At 39.4% G+C, this 16,805-nt stretch overlaps 1 protein-coding gene across 1 annotated transcript; it reads right to left on the bottom strand.

Annotated features, from left to right (window-relative positions):
* Positions 1-10,371: 10,371 nt before the first annotated feature.
* Positions 10,372-11,332, bottom strand: LOC123794581 (olfactory receptor 5BS1-like). Its single transcript, XM_045800746.2, is given in 2 exon segments — positions 10,372-10,401; positions 10,403-11,332. Coding segments are annotated over 2 exon segments (960 nt in total).
* Between the last annotated feature and the right edge of the window lie 5,473 nt (positions 11,333-16,805).

Here is a 16,805-nt window from a genome sequence, read left to right on the forward strand (position 1 = left end):
ACAGTAGGCTGGAACTGTAGGAGGTGCTTATGTATGGCAAACAGGATAGAGTTAGTTAGGTTTCCCAGGCTTCCTGGGGATTGGGTATTTTGAATAATTCAATGGGCCTAAGAATGTAGGAGCTGTTTCTGAGTGTAGGTATCTGGGGGCCTCTGGCAGTTGGATATGTGTGTATTGTAACCTAGGAGTGTTAGAGCTTGAGAAGAGAAGTAGCTAGGGTGGGGGTTTGATAAGCTGCCAGTGAAGGGGAACTGAGAGTTTTAGCCATGACATCAAGACTGGGTCAAAACAGCACTTGCGAAATATCATATTACATGGGGACAGCTTTGGAGTTGCGTAATCTCAAATTGCCATTTTTTTTTTTAATGATACAAAAACTCAAAGCAGACTTTTCATTGATACAGTATAGTTTCTTAATTTAGCTATCTGTTTATTTACAACACATTTTATTTATAAGTTACTGAAAATCTAATCTTTAATTCTATTATCTCTGGCTCTTAATTTATATTTTAAGTAGGCCAGATTGTTGAATCATTTTAGAGAAATACCTGGCATCATCTAATACCCAGTGGCAGAAAGAGTTAGACTGGGTTAAAAGTTCTTTTTAGATTGTAAATGCCTATAACATATAATGGCTGGAATAATTCAGGCTCAATGTTGTTTTCCATCAGGTTAAATTTATTTTCCTATTATATGACTATGGTAGAAAGAATATTAAGATGTCCCCTAACATTCTGGCCCCCTGATGTACATGTCCTGTATAGTCCCCTCCTCTTGAATATAGGTAGAACGTGTGAATATGGTGGGATTTAATTTCCATGACTAGCTACAGATCAGCTGGCTTTGAGTTAATCAAAAGGGAAATAATCCTGAGTAGCCCTGACCTAAGGAGTGAGCCCATAGAAGTGGGCACTTCCTAAAGTCAGATTAGAAGCCATGCTGTGAGGGGGCCATGTGGCTAGAAACTGAAGGCAGCTCATAGGAGCTGAGAGCCGTCCCTGGCTGTCAGCTAGTAAGGAAGTGAGAACGTCAGTCCTACAGCCACAAGAGATTGGATTCTGCTGACATCCATGTGATCTTGGAAGAAGACCACGAGTCTCAGATGAGATCATAGTACAGCTTTCACTTTGATTTTAGCCTGATGAGACCCTGAGCAGAGTACCAAACTGACCCATGCCTGGACTTCTGACCCACAGAAACTATGAGATAATAAATTTGTGTTTTTTAGCTACTAAATTGCAGTAATTTGTTATGCAACAATAGAAAATGAGAATACTATGTGTCTCACTTCTTATTTTTATGATTGTGCATGCATAGGCGCTACATTAAGTTTTTTCTTGTACATAGAAATTAGTTGTTTACACACTTTTTTTTATCTTTTTGAACAATGTTACTATGAACACCTTGTAAATTACTTCTGGTGCATTTGTTTAAGAGTTTCTGTAGGATTAGAATTGTTGAACCATAGAATATGTGAATGTTCACCTTTATAAGATAATGCCAAAGGCAAAAGTTGTTGCAAAAACTGTTTTTTTTTTAGAAAAACAATAAAGTTCATAACCCTTCACTAGTCTAAAAGAAAAACTGAAAAGACCAGTTATCAACATCAGGAATAAAAGAATGCCTCACTACAGATTCTTCATAGACTCAAAAGCTAATAAGAGATTGTTATGAACAATTTTATGCCAATGAATTTGACAATTAGATGAACTGGACAAATTCTTTGGAAAATAGAAATTATCAAATTATAGGAAAGTATAGAAAACCTAAATAACACTATATCAACTAAAGAAATTAGATTTGTAATCATAAATCAGAAGGAACCTCAAGGCCCAGATGGTTTTACTGGTGAATCTGATCAAACTTAAACAAAAGGATGCTAATGCTACAAAAAAAAACCTTTCAGAAAAGAGAGAGGGGGACACTTCTTCACTCATTTAAAGAGGCTGTAATTATTCTAATACTAAAACCAGACCAAGACATTATACTTCTAAACTTATTATGAGACAAATATAACCTTGATGTCAAAACTGATAAGACTATTATGAGAAAAAAAAGTTACAGACCCTCATGGACATAGATGCAAAAACCCTTAACTAATTTTTACCAAATTGATTATAGCAATATATAAGCAATGACCAAGTGGGATTTATTCCAGGAATGCACGCTTGTTCTAGTATTTGAAAATCAATATACCACATAGAACAACATAGGAAATGTTTATGGTTTCAACTGATATCAAAAAAACAACTCGCGAGATGCAACACCCCTTCACAAACTAGGAACAAAAAGCTTATCTCTGAAAAGCCTATAGCAAACATAATAGTTAATGTGAAAGACTGAATGCTTTTGTCCTAAGATAGGAAACAAAACAAGGATGTCTGCTCTCACTGCTTCTTTTCATCATTGTACTGGAAGCACTAATCAGTGCAAAAAAGGGGCAAAAATAAAAAATAAAATGCACATAGTTAGAAAAGTAACATTGTCATATACAAAGAAAATTTTGAGGAATCTACAAAGAAATTACTAGACTACAGTAAGTGAATTCAAGAAGGTCACATGATACAAGGTCAATACAGAAATTAATTATATTTTCACATACAGGCAACAAACAATTGGAAAATAAAAGTAAAAAAAATTCAATTCATGATTTAAAATATGGTATACTCAGGGATAAGTTTAACAAAAGATGTGTAAGACTTGTACACTGAAAACTAGAAAACATTGCAGAGATAAATTGAAGAAGTTTAAATACATGGAGAGATATACCATTTTGATGGGTTGGAAGACTCACTATTATTAAGATGTCAGTTATCTCCAAATTGTTCCTTAGTGTCTTCAGAAGAAAACATAAGAGGATAGCTTGACAACACTGAGAACATCTTGGTGAAACGGTACAAATGCTAATTTTATTAAACCTTGATACTCATATACCTTTTTACTGTTCTGGGTAACAAAATGGGAAGTATGTATGAGTCACTTGTGCTACAAACCAGACCATGATGGTGGTCTCAAGAAAAAGCATCTGTTCAATTATTTTAGTTGTGAACTGAAGTAATTACTTTTCTAGAAACACAGAACAGCAGTTTTACTTGAAAGAATGCTTGGCAAACTGCAGCTATTGAAACCTATTTGGCAGACTTTTTCTTGAAACCAACTTAAATCAGCATAACAGAGAAAAAAACTGACATTATTTGTTGCCAGTGATAAAATTATGATTGATATTTGTGATGGTATTAATGGATGTGATTTTTTAATATTATGTAATTAACTGTGTTAATATTTGGAACATCTGTATAATGTATAATAAATGTGTCAATATTTGGAACATCAGTGAACCAGTAGTTTTCAAATGACTAATGCATGGTATTTAAAAAAATAATGCCTGGATGAAAAGTTCCACTCAAGGTGCAATATAGACCAATGGATTTTAACAGAGTATGAAAAATTCATTGATATTGTTTCAGATCTGAAAATGCTCCTCCCTTTCCAATAATGTCTCTGTTTGAGGCAGGATATTCTTCATATACTTCAGTAAAAACAGATTCAGCTATCTTCATTAAGTCAGACATTAAAAAGATTTGCAAAAAATGTATAACAATGCTACTCTTCTCATTTTTTGTTTCAGAAAATATAATTATTTTAATAAAAATGCTACTTATGTTAGCATATAATGGATTGTTATTTTTAGATGAATTGATAAGCTTTTTTAAATTCTCATTTTTATTTTATTTATTTATTTATTTTTGAGAGAGAGAGCACACAAGTGGAGATGGGGGGGGAAGACTCCCACTGAGCAGGCAGCCTGACACAGGGCTCGATCCCAGGACCCTGAGATCATGACCTGAGCCAAAGGCCGACGCCTAACCGACTGAGCCACCTAGGTGCTCCTAAATTCTCAATTTTAATTTATAAAACAATAAATATCCATAGGTATAACCCACATTAAAAAGTTCTTTGGAGTCTTCAATAATTTTTTTAAATATTTTTTATTATATTATGTTAGTCACCATACAGTACATCCCTGGTTTTTGATGTAAAGTTCAATGATTCATTAGTTGCGTATAACACCCAGTGTACCATGCAATACATGCCCTCCCTACCGCCCATCACCAATAATTTTTAAGAATATAAAAGGGGTCCTGATACCAAATAACTTGAGAACTGCTGCAGTAGGACACTGACAAACTGTTGTCACTCAGCTGCCATGATAAATGAGATTTCAAAAGGCCATTCTACCATTTTATAATGGCATCTTCAGGATGATGGGGAATATGGTAAAAGCAATAAATCCCACCATTGCTCATAAATTTTTGCTATAAAATGAACTCTCTGGTTAGAAGCAAGACTGTGTAGACTATAATGACAGTCAATATGGCAATCCTGCAGCCCATGGATGATGGTTTTGGAATCCCACCATCTGGAGGACTTTCCTCTGAGCAGATACAACTTAACTCTTTGCAATATCTTGTCCATTTTTTTCATGTATTACAAACCTGATACTTTTATTGCTAAGGTCACTCTATTTTTCTTCATCTGTGTATAACCTCTACTTTAATTTACTTTTCCAGACATTTCTTTTGTTTTTCTTTTAAAGATTTATTTATTTATTTATTTGACAGAGAGAGAGCCAGCGAGAGAGGGAACACAAGCAGGGGGAGTAGGAGAGGAAGAAGCAGGCGCCTAGCAGAGGAGCCTGATGTGGGGCTCGATCCCAGAACGCCGGGATCACGCCCTGAGCCGAAGGCAGATGCTTAAGGACTGCACCACCCAGACGCCCCTTTTCCAGACATTTCTTAAGAGTATTATAAAAGAAGGGGCACCTGGGTGGCTCAATCGTTAAGCATCTGCCTTCGGCTCAGGGCGTGATCCCGGCGTTCTGGGATCGAGCCCCACATCAGGCTCCTCTGCTAGGCGCCTGCTTCTTCCTCTCCTACTCCCCCTGCTTGTGTTCCCTCTCTCACTGGCTGTCTCTCTCTCTGTCAAATAAATAAATAAAATCTTTAAAAGAGTATTATAAAAGAAAAATGAATTCTCATCATATTGCAGTGACAATATGAAAAATCATATTGATCATCATAGACTGAAGCATAGTCATTTGGTTTTCAACTAATTTGGCAAACTTTACAGGAAAAAAAAAAAGGAAAGATGGTGTTATGGGTGGAATTGTGGCTCTCAAAGAAGGTATGTTGAAGTCTTAACATCCTGTACCTCAGAATATGATCTTATTTGGAAATAAGATCTTTGCAGAGGTAATTGAGTTAAAATGAGGTCATTAGGGTGGCCCTAATCCAATATCCTTATAAAAAGAACTCTCTGTTTGGATGCAGAGCCAGACACATATAGAAGGAAGATGACATGAAGACACAGGGGGAACGTCATGTGAAGACAGAAAATTGGAGTGATGCAACTGGAGGATAGGATCTAAGGAATGCCTGAGGCCACCAAAGATGGGAGGAGATCTGGAACAGTTGTCTCTTAGAGCATTCAGAAGGAACCAACTTTGTGGACACCAGACTAACAACTTCAAGAACTGTGAGACGATGACTTTTTGTTTTTTTAAGTCACCCAGTTTGTGGTACTTTGTTATGGTAGCCCTAGAAAACTAATGCAGATGGCAAAATATTTACAGGAGTAACTGTCTTAATCAACCTTTTATCCCAAACCAAGCACTGAGTATTGAATACTCGATACATCAGGCCCACTGAATGTTGAATGAAGATCCTTGAAAGTGGAAATCTTCCTAAGACATCTGTCAGTCATCTCGTTTCTTATTCCCTATTCTAGGTCTAATACATTAGTTATTGAATGCTGGCTGAATAAAATAAATACCTATAATTGGAATGAAAAGCAAGTATAAAATATGAATTTCAAATATATTTTACCATATTGTTATATAATACTATTTTACAATATTTATTTTCTTTAAATATGGGAAATATAACAACTATTTCTCTGGGAGTAGTTCTTTCCTCCCTTCCTTCCTCCCTTCCTTCCTTCGTTCCTTCCTTCCTTTCTCCCTCCCTCCCTCCACTCTCTAAAGCCCCCTTCCTTCCATCCTTCTACCCTTTCTTTCCTTCCTCCCTCCCTTCCTTCCTTCCTTCCTTCCTTCCTTCCTTCCTTCCTTCCCTTTCTTGTTTTCAACTACCTCCAAATTTTATTATGATATCACCAAAATAACAATGAGGTATTTTTAAAATAAAAAGATTACCCAGAATTCTATCTAAGCAATAGGTATTTTGGGGTGATCAGGGTCTTGGAAATGAAAATGTGGTATAAGGATATCAGGTATCAGGATAAACACAGGTATTGAGATCCAAATACCTGTCCCAGTTTTGCTCTGTAGGAATAAGCTATTAAATAACCCCTCTGAGCCTCAGTTTTCTCATCTGTAAAATTTTAGCTGTTTAACATAGAACTGTTGTGACAATGAAAGCAAAAATAGAATTATGTTCTATTAATTTTACAAATAAGAATATTGGATCACACAGGTTCAATAACTTGCACAAAGTCACCATCTAGTTAACTCAATGAATCCAAGGCCCAAATTCTATTAGAACCGAAACCCTCTAATTTCACTTCTCAATGGTATATTTTAGATTTTAGGTGATTATGTACCAAAATTTGTATCCGGGGTGACCCAACCTGCATAGTCTGCCTATGTCTAGCTGTCCCAGAAAAGCAGTCACAGAACTGCATAGGGGCTGGGAGTTTATGGTAAAGCACAGCCAAAAGCTGGCTTGGCTTCCAGGTTAGCTGCCTTCAGCAGGTGTCTCTGCCGCTATGCTAATTAACAGGTCTGCTCAATGCTGCCAACTCTTTCTTTTGACCCCTGAGAGGCAGTGCCACTTCTCCCAAATGCACTCTAAGAAAGGGAACTGTTTCTCTTGCTGTGACCCAGGAGATCCTCAGATCATGCAGTCTGCTCCTGGGCCTCTGCCCTCCTTCCTCACAGGAGCACCCCTAAGCCCGCCAGGCATGACCCTGGTGATGGCATGGATTTCTAAAACTTCAGACTCTGAGCTCTGCTGATTGTTAAAATTTGTGATAAACAGCTCCCCTCTTTTTCCCAGTCAATGGTTTTGGGGAAGAGTTTTTCTTGTGCAATCCCCTGCATACAGCTTTCTTTCTTTATCTCTCTCTCTCTCCTCTTTCTGTGATCGGGGTTCCCTCCCCTCTGCAATAGAACATAATTCTCTCCCAAATCAACTCTCTATAGCTCCCACCTTCCACAATGTGGCTATTTTCCACCCTCTAGATGTTCAGGTTGTTCTCTCAGTCCTCAGATGGATTTCTTGGGTGTTCAGAATGATTTGATATTTATCTAGCTATGTTCAAGGGATGAGGCAAACATAGGGTCCCAATATTACTCCACCATCTTAACTTCCCTCCTGGTTTCACCATTTATATATGCATCTCTAACTAATATAGTGCTGTTTGCCTTTACTTGACCTTTATGTGAACAGAATAATTTATTACATATCATTTTGTTCACTATTATATTTGAAATTCATTCACGCTATTTCATATGACTATAGTTTGTTCATTTTCATTGATTATATTCACTTCCCAGTATGTATATATCATATTTTATCTTTCTATTTCTATTGTAGATGGCCATGTGAGTTATTTCCTGATTTTGGTTATTACAGTGCTACCATGAATATTCTTGTACATTTATTTTGGTGCAGTGAGTATGGATTTTTCTAGGATAAATACCTAGTATAGAATTCTGGACTGAAGTAACTTTACCACATAATGGGTAGCTAAAACTTTTTCCAAAATGAGAGTCCTCATTGTTCCACATTATTGCCAAAGCTTCATTTTATTGGGCTTCTTAATTTTTGCCGTTCTGATACCTGTTTATCATGGCACTTTTCATTGTGGTTTTAATTTGTATGATTACTATTAAGGCTGAGGAACTTAGAGATTTGGATTTCCTCTTCTGTCAAGTTCCTGTTCTATTCTTTTGCTCATTTTCCGGTCAGAATATTTTTTTCTTTTTATAATGTAGGATACTAGGATTTTGCTGTTCATGTGTATGGCAAATATTTTTCCTACTTTGTGGCTTGTCTTTTCATTCTTATGAGATTTTTGATAAAGTTTATAATTTTAATAAAATTGTGTATATATATTACATATATACATATAATTGTATTTATCAATTTTTTGTAGTTACTGCTTTTCATATCTTGTTTTAAAATATCCTTCTTTACCATCAATACATTGTCCTATATGATTTTATAAAAGATTTATAGTTTCCTCTTTCATACTTAGTACTTCAGTCTAATGGGAATCGACATTTGCATATGGTGGATGAGGATAAAATTTCATTAATTTTCTACAGGGATAGCTAATCATCAGTCTGCACTGACTGAAAAGTCCACCCTGAACAAATTGATATGTCTTGCCATCTCAGTATTTGGGGCCCATTTCTGAGTTCACTTTCCTTTTCCTTTGCTGTATTTGTCTGTCTCTGTGCTAGTAATAGAAAATCTTAATTAAATAGTTTTATAATAAATCTTGATATCTAGTAGAACAAGATCATCTACCTTGTTCTTCTTAGCTTCAAGAGTAGCTTGGCATTTTTTGGATGGCTTTACTTCTTGATAAATTTTAGAATTGACTTTTTAAATTTATAAAAAGGGTACCTTGTCTGGAATACTATTCCAGATTTTTGACTGACATTATTCTGAATATATAAATCAATTTGGAACAATTGACATCTTAAAATACCAAGTCTACCAATTCATAAGCATAGTGTATTAGTCTCCATTTATTTAGGTCATCTTTAACATTTCTCAGTAAGCTGTTGTTACATATTTATGTTTATTAAGTAGATCCAAAGGGTACCTTGTTGATCTTTTAATTTTGCTTCTAGAATGATTCATATCTATCCCCTACTCCACATACTGGCATACCATATGTATTTGGATCAAATTCACATACTATATTTTTATATTTTTATTTTTCAAAATTGTTAGTTCACATATAGTGTATTAGTTTTAGTGGTAGAATTTAGTCATTCATCATTTGCATATAATACCCAGAGCTCATTACATCAAGTGCCCTCCTTAATGTCCATCACCCAATTACCCCATCCCCCCACGCACCTCCCATGCAGCAACCTTCAGTTTGTTCCCTATATTTAATAGTCTCTTATGGTTTGCCTCCGTCTCTGTCTTTATCTTATTTTTCTTTCCCTTCCCCTATGTTCATCTGGTTTCTTTCTTAAATTCTACATAAGAGTGAAATCATATGGTATTTGTCTTTCTCTGACTGGCTTATTTCGCTTAGCATAATACACTCTAATTCCAGCCACATCATTGCAATTGACAAGACTTCATTCTTTCTGATGGCTGAGTAATATTCCATTATATACACATACCACATCTTCTTTATTTATTCATCAGTTGATGGACATTTGGGCTCTTTCCATGTTGTGGCTATTGTGGATAGTGCTGCTATAAGCAATTGCACTGCTAGGTATTTATCCAAAGGATACAAAAATAGTGATTCACAGGAGCACATGCACATACTATATTTTTAGATCTAAGCCCCCAGGCAGGAGAGTTTAGGGAAAATAAAATAGCCACAATGTACTGATTTTCAATCTTACAATCTATTAATTTTTCTTTTTCACTTTTCCTTGTTGTATTGGTGATACTTTTCCAGAAAACAGAATGAATAGAATAGAATAAAATGAATAGACTAGAAGAGAATAGAATAGAATTAGAGATTTATCATGACAGAATATCTGGCATGGTTATGGAGGCTGAAAAAAATCCCGCGATCTGTTGTCTGCAAGCTGGAGGCCCAGAAAAGCCAGTGATGTAATCTCAGTCCAAACCCAGAAGCCAAAGAACCAGGGGAGCCAGTGGTGTAAGCTCCAATCTGAGCCTGAGGGCCCAAGAACAGGAGCATCAATGTCTGAGGGCAGAAGATGGATGTTCCATTTCAAGCAGAGAATGCAAATTCACCCTGCCAAAGCATTTCTGTTGTATTTGGGCCCTCAACAGACCGGATGATACCCACCCACGTTGGTGAGGGCAATCTTCTTTACTCACGTCATTGATTCAAATTCTTCTGGAAATACCCTCAAAGACACATCCAGAAATAATCAATTTGGCCAGAGACCCTGCTCTGCTCCAAATACGCTTCACCTGCTATTCTCTCAGATGAAGCTCTCTCAGATTATTTTGCAAAGGGCTGCTAGATAGGAGCCTATACATCAAACTCTTTCCCCCTAGCTTCCATTTTTGTGATAGTTTATTTGCTTTGAAGTCCAAATACTTGAATTTAATTGAAATGCAATTTCTCCAAGTGCTCTAGGCCTATAAAATTTTTTTCTTCTTTAGAGATCATTTTGTTCTATTTCCAGAGCAGCTTCATACAGCTTTTACTCTACTAAGGCACACTTCCGTTTCTTCAGCATCCTCTGCAGAGCTGCCTTCACCTCCTGGTTCTTGAGGCTGTAGATGAGAGGGTTCAGCAAGGATGTGATCACGCTGTACTGAATGGAGACCACTCGCTCCAACACTGAACCTGAGGCGGGGCTGATGTACCTGAATAGAGCTGTCCCATAGAACAAGAGCACCACAGTGAGGTGGGAGGAGCAGGTAGAGAAGGCTTTGGCTTGGCCCTTAGAGGAGTGGATGTTCAGAATGGCAGAAATGATTCTGGAGTAAGAGAATAGGATCAGAGGAAGTGTCAGCAGCCCTAGAAATGCACATGACACTGCTAGAAGAATCTCGTTGACAATGGGATCAGTACAGGACAGAGGAAAGAGTGGAGGTAGCTCACAGCTGAAATGGGGGATGATGTTGTACTCACAGAAATGTAACTTGTGGATGAAGAGACTATTCATCAAGGAAATCAGAAATCCCATTGTCCAAGCTATGCTCACAATCACAATACAGAGAGGTCTGTTTATGACCATGGTATAGACCAGAGGGTGGCAGATGGCAGCATAGCGGTCATAGGCCATGGCAGAGAGCAGACAAGCTTCTGTTCCCCCAGAGAGAGTGAAAAAGAAACTCTGAGTGATGCATCCCCACACTGAGATGCTTTTCTTCTGAGATAAGAAGTTCTGTAGCATTTTGGGCACAGTGACTGAGGAGAAACTGAGATCCAGGAAGGATAGGTGTCCGAGGAAGAAGTACATGGGTGTATGGAGGCGAGAATCAACCCTGATCACCAGGATCATCACCAGATTCCCCATCAAAGTCAGAAGGTAAATCCCCAGGAACAGCACAAAGAGCATGGTCTGGATCTGGGGGTCACTAGACAACCCCAGAAGGACAAACTCAGTAATTATACTGACATTTTTCATGGTTGCTTAGAGATTCAGTCCCTCAAAAGAAATGAATGATTTTTCCACTTGATAAGACATTGATCTGAGTCTTTCTCAGTGAACATGAGTTTTCAACTCACAGACAGTATACCTCCTTACCTATAGACCAAAAGAGGAAACTCAGGATAGGGAAGTCTTCTCAGATACAATCTCCTCACTTGCTCTTCTTTTCTAACTAGTAGCACTATCTTGTCATGGTCTCTATACCTTCACCCTACTTGATCACTCTTTTTTTTAATTTTTAAAAAGATTTTATTTATTTCTCTTGACACACACACACACACACACACACACAGAGAGAGAGAGAGAGAGAGAGAGAGCGTAAGCAGGAGGAGGGGCAGAGGGAGAGGGAGAAGCAGGCTCCCTGCTGAGAAAGGAGCCCCATGTGGGGCTTGATCCCAGGACTCCAGGCCCATGACCTAAGGCAAAGACAGATGTTCAACTGACTGAGCCACTCAGGCACCCCTGCATCACTCTTTTAATAAAAATACCATGCACATGCAAGTCAGGTATGCCCTGGAGTCAAAAGAAGGGAGAAGAGCCTTGGTGGTTAAGCTTAGAAAACCCTTTATGATTAAAGGCTAGGACGCCAATGGGCAAGTGATTCCTTCTCAGAATAGTAAGGTCACAGACTCACTGTAAGGGAGAGTGGTGTCATAGTGGACTTTAAAGCCTTTATTTTACACATGAAGAGAATGCATTGCTTAAGGTCACATAGCAAAATGATGTTGAGGTTGGTACTAGACCAGATGTTCCAACTAGTTTGGTATGCTCCCAGTGCACCACACTCAGTAGTTTTGAATTGATTGTTACAAGCTGTATTTTGTGTGGTTTTGGGTCATAAGCAACTTTGCTAGTAGGGAGTTTACCTATTTCAGTATTCCTTGTCTCTGATACTTAAGACAGTGGTGTCTACAGTTGTGTGTCAGCTGCTGTTGAAGTGGAAAAAGAACTAGACTTAGAGTGGTAACCTTAGTTTGAGTCTTAGCTCTAACATTCTAATAGTATCATCTGGTTAAAAGTTACTCAGTTTTTAAAGCCTTACTGTATTCACCTGTGAAATTGAGCAAACGAAACAAATACTTTTGTAAACCATGTATCTCATAACACGTTGTGCAAAAGTCAAATTTTTGTATGTATGAACAAAGATTGATATCGAACACTGAAAAATAAAAAAGATGTCTCTATTGGGTAGTAGGCTTATGGGCCCTTTTTCTTTTAAATAGTTTCTCTAATGTTGTAAACTTGTTTTCCCATTGAATACTTCTCTTTTTTATAAAGAAATGACTTGGAGACTTTCAGGAAACTCTCAGCCTAGTTTTGTTTTCTCTAGAGAAGATGGCTAAGAGAAAACTGGACTGAAGTGAGAGAAAAGCCCCAGGGCAAAGGAAGCTGAACTCCTAAAGAGCAAATTGTTTTGTGGTCTCTTCCCCATCACCAGTGGGCACCTCAGTAGTTTGGTTCTGCTTGGGTACATGGGAGTGAAACTGATGCCCCCTTGAAATCCCTCATATCTGGGATCCCAGAACACTACCAGGGCTATGTTTTCAAAGTGTGTTGAATGGAATCCTATATATTCTGTTGTAGTGCCTTAGAGGCCACTCTCAGTGTTGAGGGGGTGAGGAATTAGAGGCATCTTTGGGCCCTCACATCCATCTCAATTGCCTTATCTCTTCTTTCATTTATTTATCATACTCGATTTGGTGGCAGGATTTCATTGAAGCAAAGGGTTTCATTACTAAGAACTTTCTAAAACACAGTGAACTAGGGATTCCATTGCCAGAAGCACTAAGAATGTCTCTCTCTCTCTCTCTTTTCTTCACCCTTTTCATTTTCAATCCCCCAGGGAAATCTCCTTCCTAGTCTTCATCTGGCTTTGTAGCCAGTAACACATTCCCATTTAAAATAAAAGCCTAACTTTTTGTGCATGTGTCCAGAACCTGATACATAAAGAAACAGAACAGGAAGACCCTACATGGAGAAAAGGCAGAAGACTTAATCTTCCAGTTCAGCTATTATCTGATGAGAAGTAGCTATGTCTGACTTTGAGAAAGATATTACCCTAATCTAGGTCCTGTGTAAACTAGAGGCACTTGGGTCAGAGGTCCCTCTACTAGATCTTCCCCAGTTACATATATCAATGTGCCTCTAAGGCTTTCACTAACCTTACTGAGCAGGACTGCTCTTGGTCTGATGTAACGTCTGATTTTCCAGCCAGGCTGCCTGCCACAGGACACTGTTGCTGGAGGGAGATGTGGTTCCAACAGCCTGAGATGAGAGACCTCAAGCCAGGTCCCATGAAAAGTGGACTTTGTTTTCCAACCAATAATATGAGCAGAGATAGATACAGACAGGCAATGGGTAAAATCCAAAGTATTCTGGTGTGGGTCTTTCTGGAGGTGGCTCTCTTAAGACTTGGGTTTTTCTCTTTTTTCCCTGAGTACTGAGGAAAGCTCCTGGACAGTTTGTGTGACTTGTATTTCTTCTTTCATTAAATCTCTGAGATCTTGTGCCAGGTGGACCCTGGGGAGGTGGTGAGAAGAGCCTCTGGAGAGTCAGGAATTATTCACTGCCCACGGGAAAGGCAGCATTAACCAGAGCCAAAGGGGCCACTGGTCCTCGGACAAAGTGGCTACTAATATGGCTATTGTCAAAAGAGGTCTGGCCGAGAGTATAGAAGTGCAGAAAGCTTCTGGCCACAAATTGCTTTGCTAACTAAGAAGGAGGGAATCAGGAGGTTCTGTAAAGGATTGTCTTGTCTCTGACAGCTCTTGGATTTTGAATGTGAATATGTACACACACAGACACACACACACAGACACACAGACACACAGACACACACACACACACACACACACACACACATATAACCAGGTCTACACAATTTAAAAGTTCATTACTCTTATGAAGACACTTAATCCTTTCTTAACCCTTGCTTCTCCAGCTTTCAGCTCAGGCTCTTGCCTCCTACTTCACTGAGAAAATGTTCCTTTCTCTAATTTTATTGTATGCTCTCTATTGGGCTTTAGAACTATTATTGCTCAAGTTTTTCCCTTTGAAAACATAGTGGGCAGAATTAGTATCCTTTCCTCCTCCAGAGGGAGTCGGTTTCCTTAGGGCCAGCACTGTAGCAGGAAAGGACCTACTCTGCTAAGGAAACAGGTGGTGAGGGGGGTGGAGTTAAGATGGCGGAGGAGTAGGGGTTCCCTTTTGCAGCTGGTCCCCTGAGCCGAGCTGGATATGTACCAGACCATCCTGAAAACCCCCGGAATCAGCCTGAGATGTAGGAAGATACTTCTGGATCTCCACAAATGAACATCTCCAGCGCTGAGTATTGAGGTACGAAGTGGGAAGCCGTGAATCCCCGCACAGATATCGGAAGTTAACAGATGGGGGAGGGAGCCTCTGCGCTCGGGTGCCGGGAAGTGGTAGCCACCTGCACTGGGGAGCAGCGGGACTCGTGGACCGGCACCGATGAGAGAGCAGACTGAGACCATGAGCCTGGGAAAGCGCGTGCAAACAGACCAAAAAACCAGAGCTCCGGAGCGCTGACTGGAACCGGACTAAAACCGGGAGCTCGGGAGCGTGCGCACGTCCAAACTGAAAACCGGAGCTCCAGAGTGCGTGCAAACCACACTGAAACAGAGAGGTCAGGAGTGCGTGCGGGGGCGGCTGACAGTGTTAGAGACACAAAGGACAGAGATGTGCCGGCCCTGGAAGTGAGGGCTGGGACACTGGCTGTGGGGTGCACAACCCGGGACGCTGCAGGGTTTTTAGTAACACCAACAGAAACAGAGTTAAAGAGGCCAGGAGAGCTCAGTGGAGAGCAGGCTGCGATCTCTCTGTTCTGAGACAGAGGCTAGGATTCGGCTACTGATGTTCTGACTCTCAGAAGAGCCACAGAAAACCTCCAGGGAAAGCCGCCAGAGAACAAAAGCCCGGAAATACCAGCTCACAGTGTGCCCATCCCCATCCCCCCTCGCAAGGAACACGGAGACTTTACCCAAACAGGGTTGCCTGAATATCAGCACGGCAGGCCCCTGCCCCAGAAGGCAGGCTGAAAAATCAAGAAGCCCACATCCCTAAGGTCCCTATGAAACAAGAGCACACTGCCTGGGTCCTGGTCAATAATTTGGGCTCTGGGCAACCCCGCAACCTCTCCTCATCAGAATGACGAGAAGGAGAAATACCCCTCTACCAAAGAAAAGACAATGAGTCTGTGGCCTCTGTCACAGAACTGATGGATATGGATATAACCAAATTATCAGAAATGGAGTTCAGAGTAACAATGGTCAAGATGATGTGTAGACTTGAAAAAAATATTAACGAAAATATTAATGAGAATATAGAATCTCTAAGGGCGGAAATGAGAGTGAATCTGGCAGAAATTAAAAATGTTATGAATCAAATGCAGTCAAAACTAGATGCTCTGACGGCCAGGGTAAATGAGGCAGAAGAACAAATCAGCGAATTGGAGAATGGGATGGTAGAAGAGAAAGTTAAAACAGAAACTTGGCTCAAAAAAACCCAATCTCAAGAATGTACGTTACAGGAGATTACTGACTCAATGAAACGTTCCAATGTCAGAATCATCGGCATCCCCGAGGGGGTGGAGAAAGAGAGAGGTCTAGAAGAGATATTTGAACAAATTGTAGCTGAAAACTTCCCTAATCTAGCAAAGGAAACAAGCATTTGTGTCCAAGAGGCAGAGAGGACCCCTTCCAAATTCAACCATGACAAACCTACGCCACGTCACATCATAGTGCAATTCACAAATATTAGATCCAATGATACATTATTGAAAGTGGCCAGGGCGAAAAAATTTCTCATGTACAAAGGCAAAAATATCAGGATTACGTCAGACCTGTCTACACAGACCTGGAATGAGAGACAGGGTTGGAAGGGCATTTTTAAAGCTCTTTCCGAGAAAAACATGCAGCCAAGGATCCTTTATCCAGCAAAGCTGTCATTCAGAATTGATGGAGAGATAAGGACCTTCCAGAATCACCAGACACTGACCAATTTCGTAACCATGAAACCAGCCCTACAGGAGATATTAAGGGGGGGGTTCTATAAAAGTAAAAAGGCCCCAAGAGTGATACAGAACAGAAAGTCACAATCTATAGAAACAAAGACTTTACAGGCAATGTGACATCATTAAAATCATATCTCTCAATAATCACTCTCAATGTGAATGGCCTAAACGCTCCCATAAAACACCACAGGGTTGCAGATTGGATAAAAAGACATGACCCATCCATTTGCTGTCTACAAGAGACTCATCTTGAACCTAAAGATACATCCAGACTGAAAGTGAAGGGATTGAAAACCATTTTTCATGCCAATGGACCTCAAAAGAAAGCTGAGGTAGAAATTCTCATATCAGACAGATTGGATTTTAAACTAAAGACTGTTAGAGATACAGAAGGACACTATATTATTCTTAAGAGAT

Source organism: Ursus americanus, chromosome 25 (assembly GCF_024610735.1).
Source record: "Ursus americanus isolate L20-20 chromosome 25, mUrsAme1.1.p, whole genome shotgun sequence".
Lineage (NCBI taxonomy): Eukaryota > Metazoa > Chordata > Mammalia > Carnivora > Ursidae > Ursus > Ursus americanus.